Consider the following 17,092-nt stretch of genomic DNA (forward strand, 5'->3'; position numbering starts at 1 on the left):
TGTGTGGCAGCTTTTAAGTGCATTTTTTGAAACTTTTCAGTAAAAGTGAAATTATTTTCAGAAATTAGAAATATTTATCTGCATTTCTATATAAACTTCCAAAAAAAAGTGATTGTGCCGCACATCTCTGGTTTGTTCTAATCCATTTCAATTGAAACATTTACTTCCCGGAACTCTTCGACGACCACATCAGTACCGATTCAATGTGGGAAATTCTTTTTTTCTGGTTATATGTCTGAGCAGCTGTCTTTTTCTCTTTTTTTCTCTCTCTACCCCATTTTCCACCTTTTTTCCATTCTTATCCTTTTATGTTCACTTTTTAAGGGAAAATGGACATCAAACAGTTATTGTTAAGCATTATTTTGACTGTTTCGGTGGTCAATGGACGGGTAAGTGTTTACTGATTTATGGAGAAATGCTGATCAGAACTTTAACTTCTTCAGGGTCGACGGATCAATATATATGGTGCTGAAAATGGGAAAAGCGATATAGTTCAACTACGGGGGCCTGCAGAGCAACTAGTTTATAGTTCACCAATACGGGAAAGGTTTGCACATTATTATATACTCACTTTCCCAACCTGAGAAAAAAAATCAATTTTAAGGAGGCCCATATTTCGAAATGCTCTTCTATCAAACTCACCTTTACGATGGAGCAAAATGCAGGATTTGGATGGAAATTATCTAATTCCATATGTTATATCGGGCAATTATGGTAAACTTTTCAAATTTTTCTTTGAAAATTAAAGTATTTTCAGATACTGTCGAAAGAGATACAATCAAAACTGCAATGGAAAAGATTGCAAATAATACATGTATTCGATTAATTCCGCGCACGAATCAACCTGATTATGCAGAAATTAATAACAAAAAGGGTCAAGGGTTTGATTTTTTGAATGTAGATTTTGAATTTGAAATGTATGTGAAAAGTTCAGATGTTATGCAAGTATTGGTAGATTTCCTGGAAAGAATGTTGTGATGTTGGAGAGCAATGATGATCAATCGTAGGTGCATTTTGAACATTTTCGAATAATTTTTCGTAATTTTTTGGGAACTTGCCGAAAATCTATGAATCATAAGTTGAATTAAAGTTGTTGTTCACGAAGAATAATATAAATACCTATTTTGAAAACCGTAATTTCTACGGGAAATCATGCTTAATGGAAATAAATCTCAACTTCAAAATGCGAGAAAAAAAGATATGTATTACCTTTTAAAAATTATTAAAACCAACTATAGCAAGGCAAAAAGTGAAAGGCGCCTCGACTACGCCCCGATTTATTTTCAGATGCATTCAAGAAGATACAGTAATCCATGAGTTATTTCACGTTATTGGCCTGTGGCATGAACATATGAGAGCTGATAGAGATGCTTTTATTAATGTTCTCTATAAAAATATTGAGCCTGGTATTGAAGCAATTTTAATTGTTTTAAAAATAAGCCTGAAATTCCAGCACAATATCCTCAATTTGAGAAGTTGTCATCTCGTGATGCAACTACTTACAGTGTTCCATATGATTATAATTCTGTAATGCATTATGATGAGAATGCTTTTGCAAAACCAGGAAAGATTAGTATGATGACAAAGGATTCAAAATTTCAGGTAAGTATGTATATTTATGCCATTTTTTTTATTCACCTTTAGGATGTTTTTAGTAAGTGCCAAATGTTACCAAAAAATGCTAATCAATAAAAATTGTCGTGATTTTCAAAACACTTTTTAGCACAAAAATAACTTAATTTCCTGCAATGTTTGTCTTTCAAAATCCTGTTCAGTCAAAAAAGATCGTAGAATTTATAGAAATCATCAAATCAATAGTTAGTCAACATTCAGAACATCATGTGAACCGAACTCGAAACTGATGTATGAACATGTGAAAAAAAGAAAAATAATACGGAAAAAGAAAAATAAATAACTCGTTTCATTTCTTTTTCAGAAAGTTATTGGTCACCCCAAAGATGCTTCTAGCAATGACTATAAGAAAGTGTGTGCAATCTATCATTGTTCCAAATGTATGCATCAAGATTTCCAACAAATTGTTGAGCAAGAACATATTGAGTTGAATAATCCAATTATTACAAATGCACCTGTACAACAAGGAGATTCGTGTACAGATCGGTTAGGAATATGTCCAATGTTGAAATCAAGAGAAATGCTTAATTGTAAAGTAATGGCTACATTTTGTTGTTCTTCATGTTCTGCACCAACATCTACAACAACTACAACATCTGGAACTCCATCCGATGGATCACTTTGGCAAAGAATCAAATCGATTTTTCAATAATTTGATCCGATGATTTTAATTTATCATATTTTTTTCAACGGTATTTGTATAAATAATGCCCCAAATTATTTTTATTTTTCACTTCTTACAGTTTTACACTGATGTATTCATTGGGTATGCAAAAAATATGACTATGCAAACAATTTTAATAAAAAGTGGTAGAATATCGGAGTGTCGATGCAAGACGGAAGTCGCATTTTTAGCAACAATCTTTATTGATACAAAAAATATTGAGATCAAAGTTTTATTAAAACCTACCAATTATCCTCAGAAAACAATGGAGAACAATAAAAGTCTAAATATTCATAAGTCGACTACTTCTCCGTCTTCTATCCATTGGTGTATGGGGTTCCAGAAGTGGTTGAGATTCTCGTTTCTTGGCTGCTTGTGTGAACATTCCACTGTCTGGTTCTGGCTTTTTACCTGAAATATTATTTCAATTATTAATGATTTGTAAACAGCTTGCAAGAGACCTATAAGCATATGCCTCGTCCTGGAACATTATAAGACAGTCCAAGTGATACCTTTCTTTACCACGAAGTAAGCGTTAGTATTCTAAGACACCGTATCTCAAAGTCTTTAACTCACCAAAATTCTCTGCATCCTCAATTGTCATTGGCAGTGGTGCTCCAAGAGTTTCGGGTAGGAAAAATGTCAAAATACCGGCAGACAAAGCCATCAGGCCCATGATAAGTAGAGGCAATATCTTTACTATTTTCCCCTGAAAAATCGTTTTTCCAATATTTATTTTGTGGTTCAAAAAGTTTTATAAACTTATTTATAAAAAAAGAAACCCTACCAAATTAACAATATGCGGAGCCAACAAGAGCCCAGAACCGGCAACCATGCTACTCATTCCCATTCCAATTGCTCTAACAACAGTTGGATAAAGCTCTCCAGCAAATATATAGATAACAGCGAATCCGGATCCAACTCCAAATTTTCCTATAAACGAAGCACTGGCCACAAGCCATGGATAACCATCTGGCATAAACATTGCAGAAACACATCCAATACCACATACAATCATTGTTGCTGCAAGTGTCCAACGACGACCCGCACATTGAAGTAGAGGCCAAACAACGAAATATCCAGGTAATTCAACTGCTCCATTTATTATAAAACTCCAATAATCATCAACTGGAAGATTTGAAACATTCAAAGTTAATCCATTGTAAATAATTGCATTCATTACCCTGGAAATATTACTTTTTTATAGGCATTTTATAAAAATATGAAAATCTTACCATATATAGGTCACAATCAAAGTTTTTCTTCTTAAATTAGGAGTTTTAAAAAGATCTGTCACATTGTGACTTCTCTTCGTTTCTTTTTCTTCTGCAGCATTTTGATGGTTTTTCATCTGAAATTTGTTTTTTTGGTAAAACATATAATTGATTAAAAACCTCACACTATCCACTAATTCATCAACATCAACATTTGACTTTCCATTCATCTTTGCAATTTTCTTAAGCTGTTTCTTAGCGTCAGCCCATTTTCCGACTGAAACTGACCATCTTGGAGATTCTGGGAGGAAGAAGTAATAAATTATATAGAATGCAAATGGAGCATTGCAGAAGAATGTTAGCTGACGCCATCTGAAATAAAAATTCAAGCTAAACTTTTATAAAACTTGGAAATTATTATTTTTTTCGTATTTATTTGAAATTGAAAAATATAAATCAAGGTTTATTATACATACACACCTATGTGGTAAGATTAGTATGTAATATCAGTGCAAAGTGCTTATGCTAATATTTTCAGAAGTGTGCTATTTAAAAAAATATTCTGAATTAAAAATGCTTAATTCAGAAGTGCAACAGTGAGCTCAAAATTCTTCCTTACTAGACAACACTACTGCGACTTTCAAACATTCAGAAATACAAACGATTTTTCAAATTGATACCTTCTGATGAACATGGCCACTACTCCGAGCAAAGCCATAGCTGCTCCAAAGAAAAGTGATGTCATAAGTCCAGAAAATATTCTTCCAGAGTTGCCCATAAATTCCATACCTAAAAACCATATTTCTCAATTGAACACCCATCGACACAAATTTACAAATAATAAAAGGAATCTGGAATAACGCTGGAAATGCCAAACCAGTGAAGAATCGAAGAATAATGAAGGATTCGATATCTTTTGCAAATGAGCTCGCAGTTCCACATACGATCAAAACTGTTAGAATTACAAAAAATGATCTTCTTCGTCCGAATTTATCAGCAACATATCCAAATAGACAGTTTCCAATAAAACTTCCGACATAGAAGGACGTTGTTGATATTTCAATCCATGCTTGTTGATCACACACCAAATTGAACTGAAATTTTGTACTGTCGTATAGAATTATTCTAATTATTTTATGATTTAAAGCTCTGAAAAAAAATTAAAAAGCTGAATTAATTTTGAATTCCCGAGCCTATATTTTTGCCATTTGTTTCCGGCTCAACTATAGTAACTATAATTAGTTTTACTCCGTTAATTTGTTTTTAATACTTTCATTTTTCAGCAGAAAAGTGATCGGGTTTAAGAAAAAATCAGCAAAACTCTAATTTATGAAACCGGAAAATGGCAAAACTTTAGGTCATTCAAGATTATTGAATAATTATAATAATTATAAAAGTGTACAAATAATTTCATTAAAATTTTGAAATTTCGTATTGTCGTTCGTGAAGTTTTTTTTTCTAATTCGCTTAAAAATCGTTAAATTTATTTTTAAGCATACCTCTGTCACCAAGCTATCCAAATATGTAGAGTTATCATAATCCCATCCATTTTGGCACGGCACTAAACTTATTCGATCGCTGAAATTTTGAATTTCTATATGAAAATATCTAAAAAATAAACTGTTCCACAAGTTACCTGTAAGTATCGACTGGAGCTGATGTAAAAGCCCGGAACACGTTTATTTGAGTCTCGTTGTACTGTTTGCAAGAGAGAATTTGCTGTAAATTCATTATTTTTAAAGAAAAGTTTCAAAGTTGGAATTATCTATTTTTTCAAAGTTTTGTTGAAAGAAAACCTGATAAAAATAGGAACTTACAGTATCATTAGTCAATGGTCGTAAATATTCTTTTCCTTCAGGAATATGACATGTATGCGGTGGATTTCCAACAACAAATGGAATGTTGAATGCTAAATTTGAAACTTTTTATTTGAGTTTATATAAATAAAATCTACCCGAGAATGCTGATGGTAAACTAGTTGGAAGGCAAATTATAAAGAAGAAAACAATCTGATAAGTACCATAGTTGCCAACCTTAAATCGTATATTATTATTTCTTTGAATATTTGATTTTGTGTGGCGGTAACCTGTTCTAGAACGAAATCAAAATCTGGAGGTTTAGTTGCAGACATCAATATTTCTTGACTGATCTCAGCAAATGTCTCCTATAAAAATTACTTTAAAATTATTGAAAGTTTTTAAAATACATGAAAATGACCTATTAAAAAAACAAGTGTTGGAATTCAAAAATTTGGTTAAGAAAATTGAAAATAATTTTGAAATACAGCCATATTAAATTTGTTTAAACTCATCAACCAATCGAAGTTTCAAAAAAAAAACTTAATTTTATTTACAAGACGAACTATGCCTGCCTCTTGCCTATTCGGGAACTTGCTGCCGGAAAAAAAGCTTTTTAAGTTTTTAAGTTTGTAGGCAAAATTTAATTGAAATGGGAACATAAGGTACTATTGGTAGGCACGAAGGTAGGCTGTTTCTGAACTTCTATTATTCTACAAGACTTCTGAGAATTGCAACAAAATGATATTCCTATCTTCTTTTAATAAAACTAAACAGTATAATTACGTAAAAGGCTTAAACGAGAAAAAACTATGTTTACAAAAATGAATAAAGTTCAACTAAAAATCAGGACATAAATTGGCTGCTAAAAAGTCACATTTTTCCCATTTTCTGAAGAAAAAGTCAAAGTTTGCCGGTCTGTGAGTAATTAGAAATAATGAGAAGTCTTAATTTGATAAGAATAGACAATTGAGATCAACTTACCATTGCCTGGAATGACATTTTTGCAATAGAATACGTTAAAATCGTCGATGAGACGACTTTTTTCAGGAAAAAAAATAGAAAATTGAGAAAATAGGGGGAAAATGAGGAAATTGTGAAGTACCCAGATCGGTTGATTGAATATTGAAGTGAGGGGTAATACTTGAAATGTCAAGTGAGAAAGTTTGCACCCGATATTTTTAAGGATTTATTTGATGTTTCATGGGTTAAAGGACAATGGTGGTAATTCAGAGTTGGCAATGTAACTAATAATAATTTCTTCGAACTTGTCTAAAAAGCCTAAATAGATAAGAGAACTTAATATAGGAAATAATAAGAAAAAGAATAAGAAAGAGAACTTAGGTTGAAACTTTTAGAGTAGGCACCAAAATAGCCGGTGGCCTGCAGCATGTTGCTTTTTATATTGGTCATTCTTTCTTAAAGTCAATGAATCTTTTCCTGCCAGACATCATTAAATAGTACACACTACGAAAAATTGAAGGGCTTTAATATGATCAAGATCTGCGGCACTTGCTCAAAATCATGATTCTTTAAAAACAATCCTATCTGAACGGTCCCACCTGGATCTACACTGATCAACGTTTTCTCAAAAAAAAATTGAATGATTAATGCGTGGTGAGACCTTTTTATGTCAAACACTAGGAAAGGTAGAGGTAGTATACCCACATTAATGAAACTACAGTAATACCAAAATACTAAAAAACTATAGACAAACGCAATTTCTTTTTAAATATATAGTAATATAATAAACACATAAACCTTGAGAACAACTACATACACGGTTTTAGATTATTCTACAAGATCTAAGCGATTAAACCTGAGAAAAACAAGCGTATGAAGCTTCACACGTTATAGTGGTACGATGTTGGAAAATGTTTGAATAGTTGAGAGAGGGAATACTGTAGCATGACACGACAATTGAATTACAAGAAAGAGTTTTCAACGAAATTAAAATAGTAAAACTTCTAGAGCCGTTTTCTTTTTTCGTGCCATGCAAAAAACATTTCGTATTCTAAAGTATTTTGAACAAGATATCTTGGTGGCCACAAAAATTTTTGAAACTTTCCAATATTTAATTTTTTACTCCACTATTAGAGCCAAAAAATCTATAACTAAAAAGTTCCGAGACGCTTCCGAGACGAAGCTCATGCAAAGAATAATCATAATTAAAAACAAAAGATAAGGGAATCAGTTTAACTCCTGCTAAACTAGTTTACAAAACCACACAGAAAAATATTATTTGTCAAAAGAATGCATCTTTCGAAGTGAGAGGAAAAACACCTAACGCTTGAGCAAATTTGAGTTTTTTGAGCAAATTTGAGTTCACTCCGATTGACCCAATAACACATCTAAACCGCAGCAGTTGCTCTTCCTAAATATCACAGGATTTAGGTTAGTGATTGATGATTCTATACTTCCTTCTTGATCACTTTTTGATCAGATCTATGAAAAAAGGTTTATCATTCAGTTTTCTGTTTAAAGTGGGATAAATTTAAGAAAATATGTTAGTAATTGATTGTCACAATCTCTTCAAAGCGAGATATCCACCAAAGTTTTGAGAGTTTGCAGAATCTCCAGTTTCTGGGACTTCAGAAGATGAAGGATTCGGTGGTACTTGTTGTTCTTCTCTTCTTGTCGGAGTTTCTTCACGAGATTTTGGAGATCTAGTTGGTAGAAGAGTTGGAGCAGATGGAGATATAGTTGGAGGGGTTGATGAAAGTGTAGTTGATGGTGGAAGAAGTGTTGGAGATGCAATGAATGTATCTGAGATTGGAGAAGATCCACCGGAAGGTGAAACTCTTGAAGATGATCGACGAGGACATGGACAATAGCCTGGAAATTATAAAATAAGGAAAATAGAAATCGATTTCAAAGTTGCAAGTTTCTCATAGTCAGAGTTAGTTTCAAAGTAATGGTTGTTTCAAGATCGTATGTCTTGTAGTAGCACCGACTTTCAAGGTTTTTTGGGTCTACAGTGTTTTGAATAAATTTCCAGCAGTCGAATTTTTGAAATAATACGTCAGAATTAACAAAAATAAAAGTTTGATAATTCCTGTAAATTTAACCACGTAGACATGTGTTTTGTAGATCGTGAGTTAATATTTCATGTTTTCAACTAACCGGAATCGAACCCAGGAACTCCTTGCTCGCCTGGAATACCATCTGGTCCTTCTTCAGCTATATCTCCTATATTTCCAGCTGGTCCTTCTGGTCCTTCAGGTCCATCATGTCCGTCTTCTCCAGTTTCACCTGTTACTCCAGGCATTCCGACTTCTCCTGGAGGACCCGGTGGTCCTGCTGGTCCAGGAATTCCAACTCCACGAGTTGCATTGTTTCCTTGTTCTCCATTCTCACCAGGTGCACCTGGGAATCCAGGGAATCCGATGAATCTTGAAATTGAAAATTAGAATTCTGAGTTTGACTAGATTCATTTTGAGGATTCATTTAAAAAATGTATATTGAATATTTTTAAAGTATAATACTCACCCTGGTTCCCCATCAGTTCCAGATTCTCCATCTTCACCTGGTTTTCCAGGACTTCCAGGTTGTCCATCTTCTCCTTTTTCTCCAACAGAACCATTTTCTCCTGGTGGTCCAGGTTCTCCAGCAACACATGGAATACATTCAACAGGACCAATCATTTCTTTGAATACATCCATTCCATCCGGACCCTTTCGTCCTTGACCTCCGTGTGGTCCATCGGCTCCTTTTCTTCCAGGCCTACCACGTGGGCCATGTGGGCCTACTGGACAATTGATTGCTGGTCCCGTATCACAATCACATGGGTCTTTATTTGAATCCGGAGTTGGAGAAGCTTCACGAGGAAGGCGAGTTGCTGGGAGCATATCTTCCCATGCACCGTTTGCATACAACTGAAAATAATAGTAAGGCCTCTGCCTCTGGAGTCACTGAGCAAAGTTGAGGTCTCGACACGATGATCGAAACATTTAAAACGGAGGCTAAGAAAAAAGAGTTTTCACCTTTAAAGAGTACATTAATTTTCATTCATTTTGCTGTATAGTTTTCATATGTTTACGTTTATGGAAAATATTGAGATTAGTTGCAAATTAAAGGGTAGTGAAAAATACTGTACTTTTTTAAGGCGCACAACCATTTTTTTCGCAGACTTACTTAAACATTTTTTGTCGCTTCGAGACTATGATAATCATTTAGCAATAAGTCAATCAATGTTTTTTAAATACTAAAAATATTTGCATCTTCTGGTGAAGCTTAAACATAAGCTTAAGCCTACTATCTGCAATTAGCCTCTCACCTTGAATTCATCCATTCCATCCATTGCACTCATGTGCATTTGTGCAACTTCATAAAATAAAGAAATAGTACATGTTAGCATTGGAATAAGAAAAGCTGCACAAATGACAGTAACACCAGAAGCCACATTGGTACCGTAACCCATTTCAGTAGACTGTCTCTTCACTGCCGTTCGTATCACTCTTTATATGCACGTTGGCATGGGTGATACGTTCAGATGTTGGATGTGTAGATAGATAATTCCACAAAACGTTTTCTTGTCATAAAATCGACAGTCATGTAATGATATCTAGACACTAAATACACAAATCTATAGATAATAACAATTACATTTAGAACTTCGGAAGGACAGACGGCAGCGACCAGCGTTTTAAAGAGGAGAGAGAAGTTTGACAGGAAAAGAGGGACTGAAAGAGAAAGTTGACAGGAAGTGATCAGAATTCAAATTGAACAAGAAGTGAGTATATAGATAAAAGTTATTTAGAGATGAGTATACATCTAAGAATGTTTTTAAAAAAAGTGAAATGAGTTCACATTCTTTCAGTTGAAAAGTAATTATCATCTTGGATGTCCCGATATCTTGCAATTTCTTGTTCCAGATAATATTTCCGTTCAAGAAGTTCTACCGTGTGATCGTGTTGAGGCCATTGGGCAATTAGCTCATGTCTGAAATTTTTAATTGTATTTTTCAATTGGACTTGAATTTGATTTAAGCAAAATTTCGGTCAGGATATTTAAAATTTTCACCGTTATTTTGGAAAATAAATAATCCATAATTTTTGTTACTTAAAACTTTTTAAAATTATAATTTTTCAAAAAAAAACACTTGAAATTGCACTTTTTGTTTTAGAAAAAAATTATTTCGCTTTTTCGATTTGAAATAAAAAATCGAAAAATATGTAATTTTTGTTATTCAATATTTAGATATTTTCAAAAAATTTAGATTTTTTGATATTTAAACTAGTTTTTTATTTTGATAATTTTTTATTTTATCAAATGAAAATGACATGTTTAATTGTTTTTTTTTCACAAACTTAACACAATTTGATGAAAAGCTGATATTTTCGTAAATTAAAATCTAAACACTTTTTCGATTTTTTTTTCGGAAAATGCAATGATACAAAATTTGAATTTTTCCTCTTTTCCAGAAATGCTTTTTATCTTAAAACAAATTTTTTACATTGAAACATAGCAATTTCAACTAACTTAGCTCTCATAACTTCTTTTTTAATGACCCAAGCATCTGCATATTGTTTATTATTATCACAGTGTTGATGAAAGATTTCCAAAGATTTTTCGTCACGAGTATCAGGATCAATAGGCTGAAAAATTGAATGTTATTATATTTAATTCAAATCTCATCGAAGGATTACTCTAGTCTCCTCATTCGAACAAATATTCATAAAAACGGCATGTTTTTCCTCATCGTTGCTATCTCTTCGGTGCTCAAAAGGAGGAGGAGGACGTGCGTCTCTATGTGGTTGCCTGAAAAAAAGAGATATTTCATAATACACCACGTCAATGGAAAAAATAAATGTCTACTTTTGTAGAAATACCCATCAAAGTGTTAGTTTTTTAATTTCTCTAAGAACCAAAGAAGCTAAAATTTAAAAAAATTATTTTATTTTTGGAAAATGCCAAATTTTAAATACTTTTCGGTCATATTTCTATTTTTAAAAGCAATTTTCGTATTTTCTCATCGAAATATGAATTTTTTGATAAATTAATAGTTTCATTTTTTAAATTGATATTTATTACACTTTTTTTCGTTTTTTCTATTATTAGAATTTCAGAAAAATCAAACAATGTTCGTTTTTAAATTTTTTGACTTTCTCTGAAAAAATTGAAAAATCGATGTTTGAAAAATAGCTTCAAATTTTGGTAATTTTTCTTTTCTATAAAGAAAATTACATGCTTTCTTTGTTTTTTTCATAAAAACAAGTTTTTAAACATTTAATCCTTTAGTTAATTTTCTAAACGTTTTTTTCGGTTTTTGCGAGAAAATAGAAAGACAACAATTTTTTCAATTTTTTTTAATTTCGTCTGAAAAATAATCGAAAATGTTTTTTTCAATTATTCTAGTCTAAATTTGCATGTCTTTAGATATTTAGTTTCTTATCCGAAAAACCCCAAAAACAGGACAGTCCTCATCTCCATTTCCATTAATTCCTACCTTTGCTCGCTTTTGGCTCTATCCCGAAAATTTTTAGCTTCACTTTGAGATTTTGGTATTCTAGATGCACCAGCTTCACCCGGAACCGTTGGATACGGTAGATCCTAAAATTTCAATTTTCTGTTTTTCAAGCTATCCAAATGAAAATCTTACCGGTTGCACTACAAAAGTCTCACTACGATTTCTTCTATGACCCTGTCCAGGTTGTTGAGGATTTAAAAGTTTTGAAGCAGTTGGTGTTCGATTATTTGATCCTATTCCACTTCCAGAAGAAGTTCCAAGCATTGTTGGTCGATGAGCATGTGGTGGAGGAGTTTCTGCTGGTCCATTTGTTGAAGAATCCGATAAAGGTACGCTCCCATTCGGATATTCCTTTAATGCAAAAAAAATTAGTTTTTTTGGAGTTTGGCGAGATTCATATGTTTCATAGAAAAGCAGGTCTTATCACGAATACAGTAATTCTCAGATAAAATTAAAAATTGTGTTGGAATAACACAATTTTTAAAATTTAAAAACTTTAAAATAAATTCAATAAATACTTTAATTTCTTCGCAATAAAAAATTCGAAAACAAAAAATTTAATTTGCTTTGCAGCACCTTCTTTCGAGATTGTCCAAAAATTTTAATTTTGTATTTTTAGAAATATTTGTTCAATTCAAAAAAATTGTTTTTAACTGGTTGAGTATTTAATTTTTAATTTTTTAAAAGAACTTACATCTTTTAGAAGAGTAAAATATTCTACACATTCGGAAGAAGTCGGTCGAATATCAGCATTATCATTCCAACATTTCTTATAAAATTCAGACAAAATAGGATTACATTCGAGTTCTTGTGGACGTAAGTTAGCTGTCGCAACATTATATAAAAGTCCAGGAACTGAGAGATCTCTTCGATACGGATGATTTCTAGCAATAATTTGCCACATTATAATTCCAATACTGTAGATGTCAGATTTCATATTATACTGTTCACATCGAAATACTTCTGGAGCCATTGTGATTGGAGTTCCACGATTTGAAGTCATTGATTGATGCATTGAGGTAAATGTTCCAAAATCACATAATTTCATTGTTCGATATCGATCAGAGAGAAGCATGCTGAAATTATTTTGATTGACCACAGTAGGTGATTTAATTTTAATTTTGAAAACTGACCGCTAAAGATTTCTGATAATTTATTGAAATTTGAAAAGCTACAAAAATTAAGAAATTCCTCATTTTTACTTTTAAAATGGCTTTTTAAAATTATTTTCATATGATTAGTTCTTCTTGGAGGATATTTTTAAATCCACTTTGAAATATTATTTTTTAAAAATGATTTTTTTTAGATTTTACACATTATTTTGTGGACCAATTTTCAAGGAACTTTTTGCTTAAAAAAATAAAAAAAATAGCTCACACAAAAATGTAGAACCCTTTAAAATTAATTTTTCGAATGTCTAAAAATGGATTCGAAACATTTCTGCTTTTCTGTACTAAATTCACTTAAAATTTCAAAAGATTTTGTTGAATTTTTCTAAAATCTAAATTGTTAAATTGACAGGATCTCCGCCATTAATTCTTTCAACTTTTAAAAAATTTACCTAATATATTAGCTAATAGTAAAGAAAAAAATTTCAATATTTTTCTGTTAATTTTCAAAAATCACTGAAAACATCTTCACATCCAACATATATATTTCTTTCAATAATTTCTGCTATCAAAAACTCACTTTTGAAGTTTCAAATCTCTGTGAACTTGGCTGTTGGAATGGAAAAAATCGACGGCGGATGATAGTTGAAACATCCATGAAGCCACATGATCAATTGTATAATTAATGTGTGTTCTGTCGTAGAGTACTGAAAAAAAAATAGATTTTTCAGCTAAATTTTATTTTGGAGAATTGCCTCATTGAAATGAATTTTTAATTTCGTAAAAAACAGGGTTTGGAGAATTTAAAGCGATTTTTTTAAGACTAAAAATGGAAAAAAAAAACCAAATAGCATTTTTTTTGTTCAAAATTATAGTGAAATTTTTTTTGCCAGATTTTTCGTGTTACAGCGTCCATATATTGATTTTTATTCAGTTTCTTCCATATTTTGCAGTATAATCCGCTTTTTTGATGTATTTTAATATATTTTTAGCTGATAGAAATTTCTGTTCCTATTGCCGAAAAAATGTAGTTTAATTCGCTAAGAAACACGGAATAAACCGACAAAATGTTAAAAAATTTGGCGAAATCGGGGATTTTCACTAAATTTAAATGAAAATCTCACAATCGGCCATGCTTCCACAATCCATATATTCCATAACGACTCCTTGCCCATTCCGAGGGCTTTTGTACAGTCCATAAATTCTGAAAAACTTCTATTTTCAGTATTTTCCATTTATAAAAACATACTTTATAATATTAGGATGATTTCTGAGATCCCACATAACTTTTGCTTCTCTTATAAGAGTTGCCATATGAAGTTGAGAAGAATATTTGATTGCTGCTGGCCTGAAAATAATATTTTGGTGATTTTATTGATTTTTTGTTAACTTTTGATAATTCCTCATGCTTTAAAAGAATTAAATTTAAATTTTTGAAGCTAGAAACGAACCTAAAGTCATCCTGCCTAGTTTTTCTATATCTTGTTTTCTCAACCAATCCATAAGTGCCTTTTCCGAGATAATGACTATTTAAATTATCAATACATTGTGCTTGAATTTCGGGAATATCAATTGTTGAGCACAATCCGGAATCTCGTGTTGTTCGTTGTGTTGGTGTCTGAATTTATTAATTTATTGAGTTTTCAGTGATTTTTATTGATAGTTTTGGTAAAAGCAGGCTTTATACGTCTTCAACTGATTTTTTTAAAAATTAAATACAATACTGTTTTTACAAGAAAACGTTATTTTTCTTTACTCAAAATCCATTAAACTTACAATTGCGGCAGGACTTGGCGAATGACTGGACGAACTACTAGACGGTTTGCTCTGTGACGAATTGTCCATTTCAGAGCCGAAACGGTGAAAAAAATGGTGATGGGCGGCAAAGGACAGGAACTGGCATGTGTTGTGTGTGTATACTCTTTCTCTCGCTCAGTGGAAACGATATAGTGCACAAGTAGAAGAAACTGCAGACGAATAACAAAATAGACCAACGGGACACAGACAGATTTCCGATTTAGACAAGGAAGAATGATGATTTTAAAGAAGTTACTGTAGCATGGCTGAAAATTGTTTTGATAAATACATAAAATTCAATTGCGCAGGTTTTACAGAAAATTCAAAATAAAGAATAATTGAATGTTTTAAGTTCTGAAAAGTAAAGAAATTACACAACGGGGAAGAAGTATGGAAATTTATTCAAATTATATTTGTATAAAAAATACAAAGATCGAAAATGTTCTAATTTTCTGTTCTTCTGTTCTAAACTAATTTTGTTAAATATATAAATAATGTTTTCAGCTTAATTCGAAATTGCAGAAACAATTCTTTGTTGGGGACACTGTGCTCAAAGGCGCATGACGCAACGAAACTTTTGGGTCTCACCACGAAACTGTCAAACACGGTAATCCTAAAATTTAGAGAAGCTGTCAATTAATTTATGAGTTTTGTTTGTCTTAATTTTATGTTTAAACCAACAAATTGTCTGCATTTTTTCTTCAAAAAATTTTATTTTTTACTTCAGATGTCAATTATTGATGACCGAACGGATCCATCTTACGACGGCGAGGACTACGAAGCTTCTATAACGGTATTTTATTTCGATTCTTATTTTTAAGATTATTGAAATGTTTCTAGTTCGGAACCTATCAACAAGAAGAAGTCGCCCCGTTTGCTGTTCATCAGTGTAATGTGTGTAATAAAATGTTTATGAATTATAAAGGTTATTCGCATAAAAATAGAAAGCTGAAATAAAAAAAAACATTTCAGGTCTCCAACAGCACTCTGTGATTCATACCGACACCAAACCATACATCTGCGATGTTTGTGGCCGAGGATTCCGATACAAATCGAATATGTTCGAGCATCGTACCGTTCACACCGGCTATACCCCTTATGTGTGTCCATTTTGTGGAAAACAGTTCCGATTGAAAGGAAACATGAAAAAGCACATGCGAACTCATGTGACAAGCAAAGAAGAGTTGGAAGCTGCTTATAGACCATATTCGAGGTTGGCAATCGGTCGACCCTTCACCTTCACAAATAGTTCGTGGTACGTATATTATACATTGGACGTACAATAAATATGTTATTCACATTGCATTGCACGAATTTTAAGAACTTCGTCCATTATATTATGTGAATAATACATTTATTGTACGTCCACCGTATAATACACGAACCACGAATTATATGTGTTGTACGAGGGGAATTCTGATATCTATCTCGTCTTAAAAATGATTTCAGCAATCGGCGTTCGTCTGGAATTATTCCGTCCGATGCTCTAGTCATTCGTGGGACATCGATGCCCTATTACAATCCAGAGAAGAAGCGATCGGTTCCGAAACTTTTATTGGGTAAAGATCCTTCAAAATGGGTTGATATGATCTGCCGAAACCAGCTTATCCCACTATCTTCATTTGACGATAAAATCATGAGAGCTACAATGCGATTGACTAACTGTCACATGGCATCCGATGTTCTAGAACAAGCTAAACCACTCGAGTTTGAGATGTAAGTTTCAATTCAATTTGAAATTACAGTACTCTTTAAAGGCGCACGCCCTTTTGTATTTTACAAAAAAAGAAGACGTGAAAAGACCAGCGTTTGTATTTTTACCGCAAATTATTATAATTATTGTCTTACTAATATCCCATGCAAAATCTGAAAATTACAGCTTTCGATGCCCAATTTGCAAGTGCGAATGTAGTGGAAGAGAGGATTGTCAACTGCATATGTATGCTTCTCATGATAAGAAAGAAGCTGAAGAACCAAATTATTGCACGGTAAATAATTGAAAATTAAATCTTGAATATCCTGTAAACTTTATTTTCAGAAATGCATGAGAGTATTCGCCGACGTAGATATGTATCGTCAACACCAAAGCTATCATTCTCGTGTTCAATTGATGATTCGTAATAATGAACTTGAAATGGTGAGTTGTTAAATATTGCTAATTCTTAATTGTATTATTTTGTTTCAGGGCTCTCCAGAAGTCGATATCTCTCAAATCTGCTACAGTATGATCACTAACACTGAAAATGAGATGAACATTCTAAAACCATCAGCATAGTTTTTCCCCTGAATTTTCCCCACATCCCTGTCTTTCTAACGCCCGTGTAATTGTTTTGTTCTGTTGCACTTGTTCCTTTCATTTTTATGAAGTTTTCATTTTGAAAATATGAATGGAAGACAAAATACAACAAACG

General features: G+C 32.3%; 5 protein-coding genes and 2 non-coding genes across 8 annotated transcripts; 4 read left to right on the forward strand and 3 right to left on the reverse strand.

Annotated features, from left to right (window-relative positions):
• Window positions 1-318: 318 nt before the first annotated feature.
• On the forward strand, window positions 319-2,354 carry nas-5 (Zinc metalloproteinase nas-5). The gene is made up of 8 exons (NM_060215.3): window positions 319-389; window positions 444-547; window positions 605-714; window positions 758-881; window positions 935-1,003; window positions 1,288-1,406; window positions 1,454-1,602; window positions 1,937-2,354. The coding sequence occupies exons 1-8, from the start codon at window positions 330-332 to the stop codon at window positions 2,282-2,284; spliced, it is 1,083 nt and encodes a 360-aa protein (NP_492616.1). The 5' UTR covers window positions 319-329; the 3' UTR covers window positions 2,285-2,354.
• Window positions 2,355-2,485: 131 nt separating this feature from the next.
• oct-1 (Organic cation transporter 1) lies at window positions 2,486-6,353 on the reverse strand. Of its 2 annotated transcripts, NM_060216.6 has the most exons (13): window positions 6,291-6,353; window positions 5,597-5,674; window positions 5,465-5,543; window positions 5,328-5,419; window positions 5,147-5,229; window positions 5,010-5,088; window positions 4,346-4,604; window positions 4,191-4,299; window positions 3,696-3,882; window positions 3,532-3,647; window positions 3,084-3,480; window positions 2,873-3,005; window positions 2,486-2,707 (listed from the first exon to the last, which is right to left on the reverse strand). In NM_060216.6, the coding sequence occupies exons 1-13, from the start codon at window positions 6,306-6,308 to the stop codon at window positions 2,580-2,582; spliced, it is 1,758 nt and encodes a 585-aa protein (NP_492617.4). In that variant the 5' UTR covers window positions 6,309-6,353; the 3' UTR covers window positions 2,486-2,579. The 2 variants fall into 2 exon arrangements, with proteins under 2 accessions (NP_492617.4, NP_001021482.1); NM_001026311.7 differs by lacking the exon at window positions 6,291-6,353 and having other exon boundaries at window positions 2,487-2,707.
• A 1,397-nt stretch (window positions 6,354-7,750) lies between these two features.
• On the reverse strand, window positions 7,751-9,896 carry col-64 (Nematode cuticle collagen N-terminal domain-containing protein). The gene is made up of 4 exons (NM_060218.3): window positions 9,583-9,896; window positions 8,796-9,181; window positions 8,430-8,698; window positions 7,751-8,141 (listed from the first exon to the last, which is right to left on the reverse strand). Exons 1-4 carry the CDS (start codon window positions 9,724-9,726, stop codon window positions 7,828-7,830), a joined length of 1,113 nt encoding a protein of 370 aa, NP_492619.1. The 5' UTR covers window positions 9,727-9,896; the 3' UTR covers window positions 7,751-7,827.
• Window positions 8,428-8,952, forward strand: F52F12.18. The gene has a single exon (NR_050451.1). It is a non-coding gene; the product is annotated as an Unclassified non-coding RNA F52F12.18 (non-coding RNA).
• On the forward strand, window positions 9,028-9,246 carry F52F12.13. Its single transcript, NR_050452.1, has one exon. It is a non-coding gene; the product is annotated as an Unclassified non-coding RNA F52F12.13 (non-coding RNA).
• mom-4 (Mitogen-activated protein kinase kinase kinase mom-4) lies at window positions 9,808-14,947 on the reverse strand. The gene is made up of 11 exons (NM_060219.11): window positions 14,661-14,947; window positions 14,336-14,502; window positions 14,134-14,232; window positions 14,009-14,088; window positions 13,465-13,591; window positions 12,470-12,851; window positions 11,908-12,126; window positions 11,755-11,858; window positions 10,955-11,066; window positions 10,788-10,903; window positions 9,808-10,247 (listed from the first exon to the last, which is right to left on the reverse strand). The coding sequence occupies exons 1-11, from the start codon at window positions 14,727-14,729 to the stop codon at window positions 10,112-10,114; spliced, it is 1,611 nt and encodes a 536-aa protein (NP_492620.1). The 5' UTR covers window positions 14,730-14,947; the 3' UTR covers window positions 9,808-10,111.
• Window positions 14,948-15,408: 461 nt separating this feature from the next.
• On the forward strand, window positions 15,409-17,059 carry lsl-1 (C2H2-type domain-containing protein; the record flags this gene model as incomplete). The annotated part of the gene is made up of 7 exons (NM_060220.7): window positions 15,409-15,474; window positions 15,522-15,606; window positions 15,654-15,894; window positions 16,131-16,397; window positions 16,561-16,669; window positions 16,720-16,818; window positions 16,867-17,059. The coding sequence occupies 7 exons, from the start codon at window positions 15,409-15,411 to the stop codon at window positions 16,954-16,956; spliced, it is 957 nt and encodes a 318-aa protein (NP_492621.2). The 3' UTR covers window positions 16,957-17,059.
• Between the last annotated feature and the right edge of the window lie 33 nt (window positions 17,060-17,092).

Source organism: Caenorhabditis elegans, chromosome I (assembly GCF_000002985.6).
Source record: "Caenorhabditis elegans chromosome I".
NCBI lineage: Eukaryota > Metazoa > Nematoda > Chromadorea > Rhabditida > Rhabditidae > Caenorhabditis > Caenorhabditis elegans.

What these genes read in the sequence shown, in the direction of transcription:
- oct-1 (NM_060216.6), bottom strand. An exon ending in TTTACCATCAGCATTCTCGG is followed by an intron (nt 5,420 to 5,464) that starts GTAGATTTTATT and finishes TTTCAAATTTAG; the next exon opens with CATTCAACATTCCATTTGTT. An exon ending in CCAGATTCCTTTTATTATTT is followed by an intron (nt 4,300 to 4,345) that starts GTAAATTTGTGT and finishes TATGGTTTTTAG; the next exon opens with GTATGGAATTTATGGGCAAC.
- col-64 (NM_060218.3), bottom strand. Translation starts at nt 9,726, where the DNA reads ATGGGTTACGGTACCAATGTGGCTTCTGGTGTTACTGTCATTTGTGCA. An exon ending in ATGGAATGGATGAATTCAAG is followed by an intron (nt 9,182 to 9,582) that starts GTGAGAGGCTAA and finishes TATTATTTTCAG; the next exon opens with TTGTATGCAAACGGTGCATG. An exon ending in GGAACTGATGGGGAACCAGG is followed by an intron (nt 8,699 to 8,795) that starts GTGAGTATTATA and finishes TTCAATTTCAAG; the next exon opens with ATTCATCGGATTCCCTGGAT.
- mom-4 (NM_060219.11), bottom strand. Translation starts at nt 14,729, where the DNA reads ATGGACAATTCGTCACAGAGCAAACCGTCTAGTAGTTCGTCCAGTCAT. An exon ending in AGACTTTTGTAGTGCAACCG is followed by an intron (nt 11,859 to 11,907) that starts GTAAGATTTTCA and finishes TTGAAATTTTAG; the next exon opens with GATCTACCGTATCCAACGGT. An exon ending in GTTCGAATGAGGAGACTAGA is followed by an intron (nt 10,904 to 10,954) that starts GTAATCCTTCGA and finishes TCAATTTTTCAG; the next exon opens with CCTATTGATCCTGATACTCG.
- nas-5 (NM_060215.3), top strand. Translation starts at nt 330, where the DNA reads ATGGACATCAAACAGTTATTGTTAAGCATTATTTTGACTGTTTCGGTG. An exon ending in AGTTCACCAATACGGGAAAG is followed by an intron (nt 548 to 604) that starts GTTTGCACATTA and finishes ATCAATTTTAAG; the next exon opens with GAGGCCCATATTTCGAAATG. An exon ending in CTATAAAAATATTGAGCCTG is followed by an intron (nt 1,407 to 1,453) that starts GTATTGAAGCAA and finishes CTGAAATTCCAG; the next exon opens with CACAATATCCTCAATTTGAG.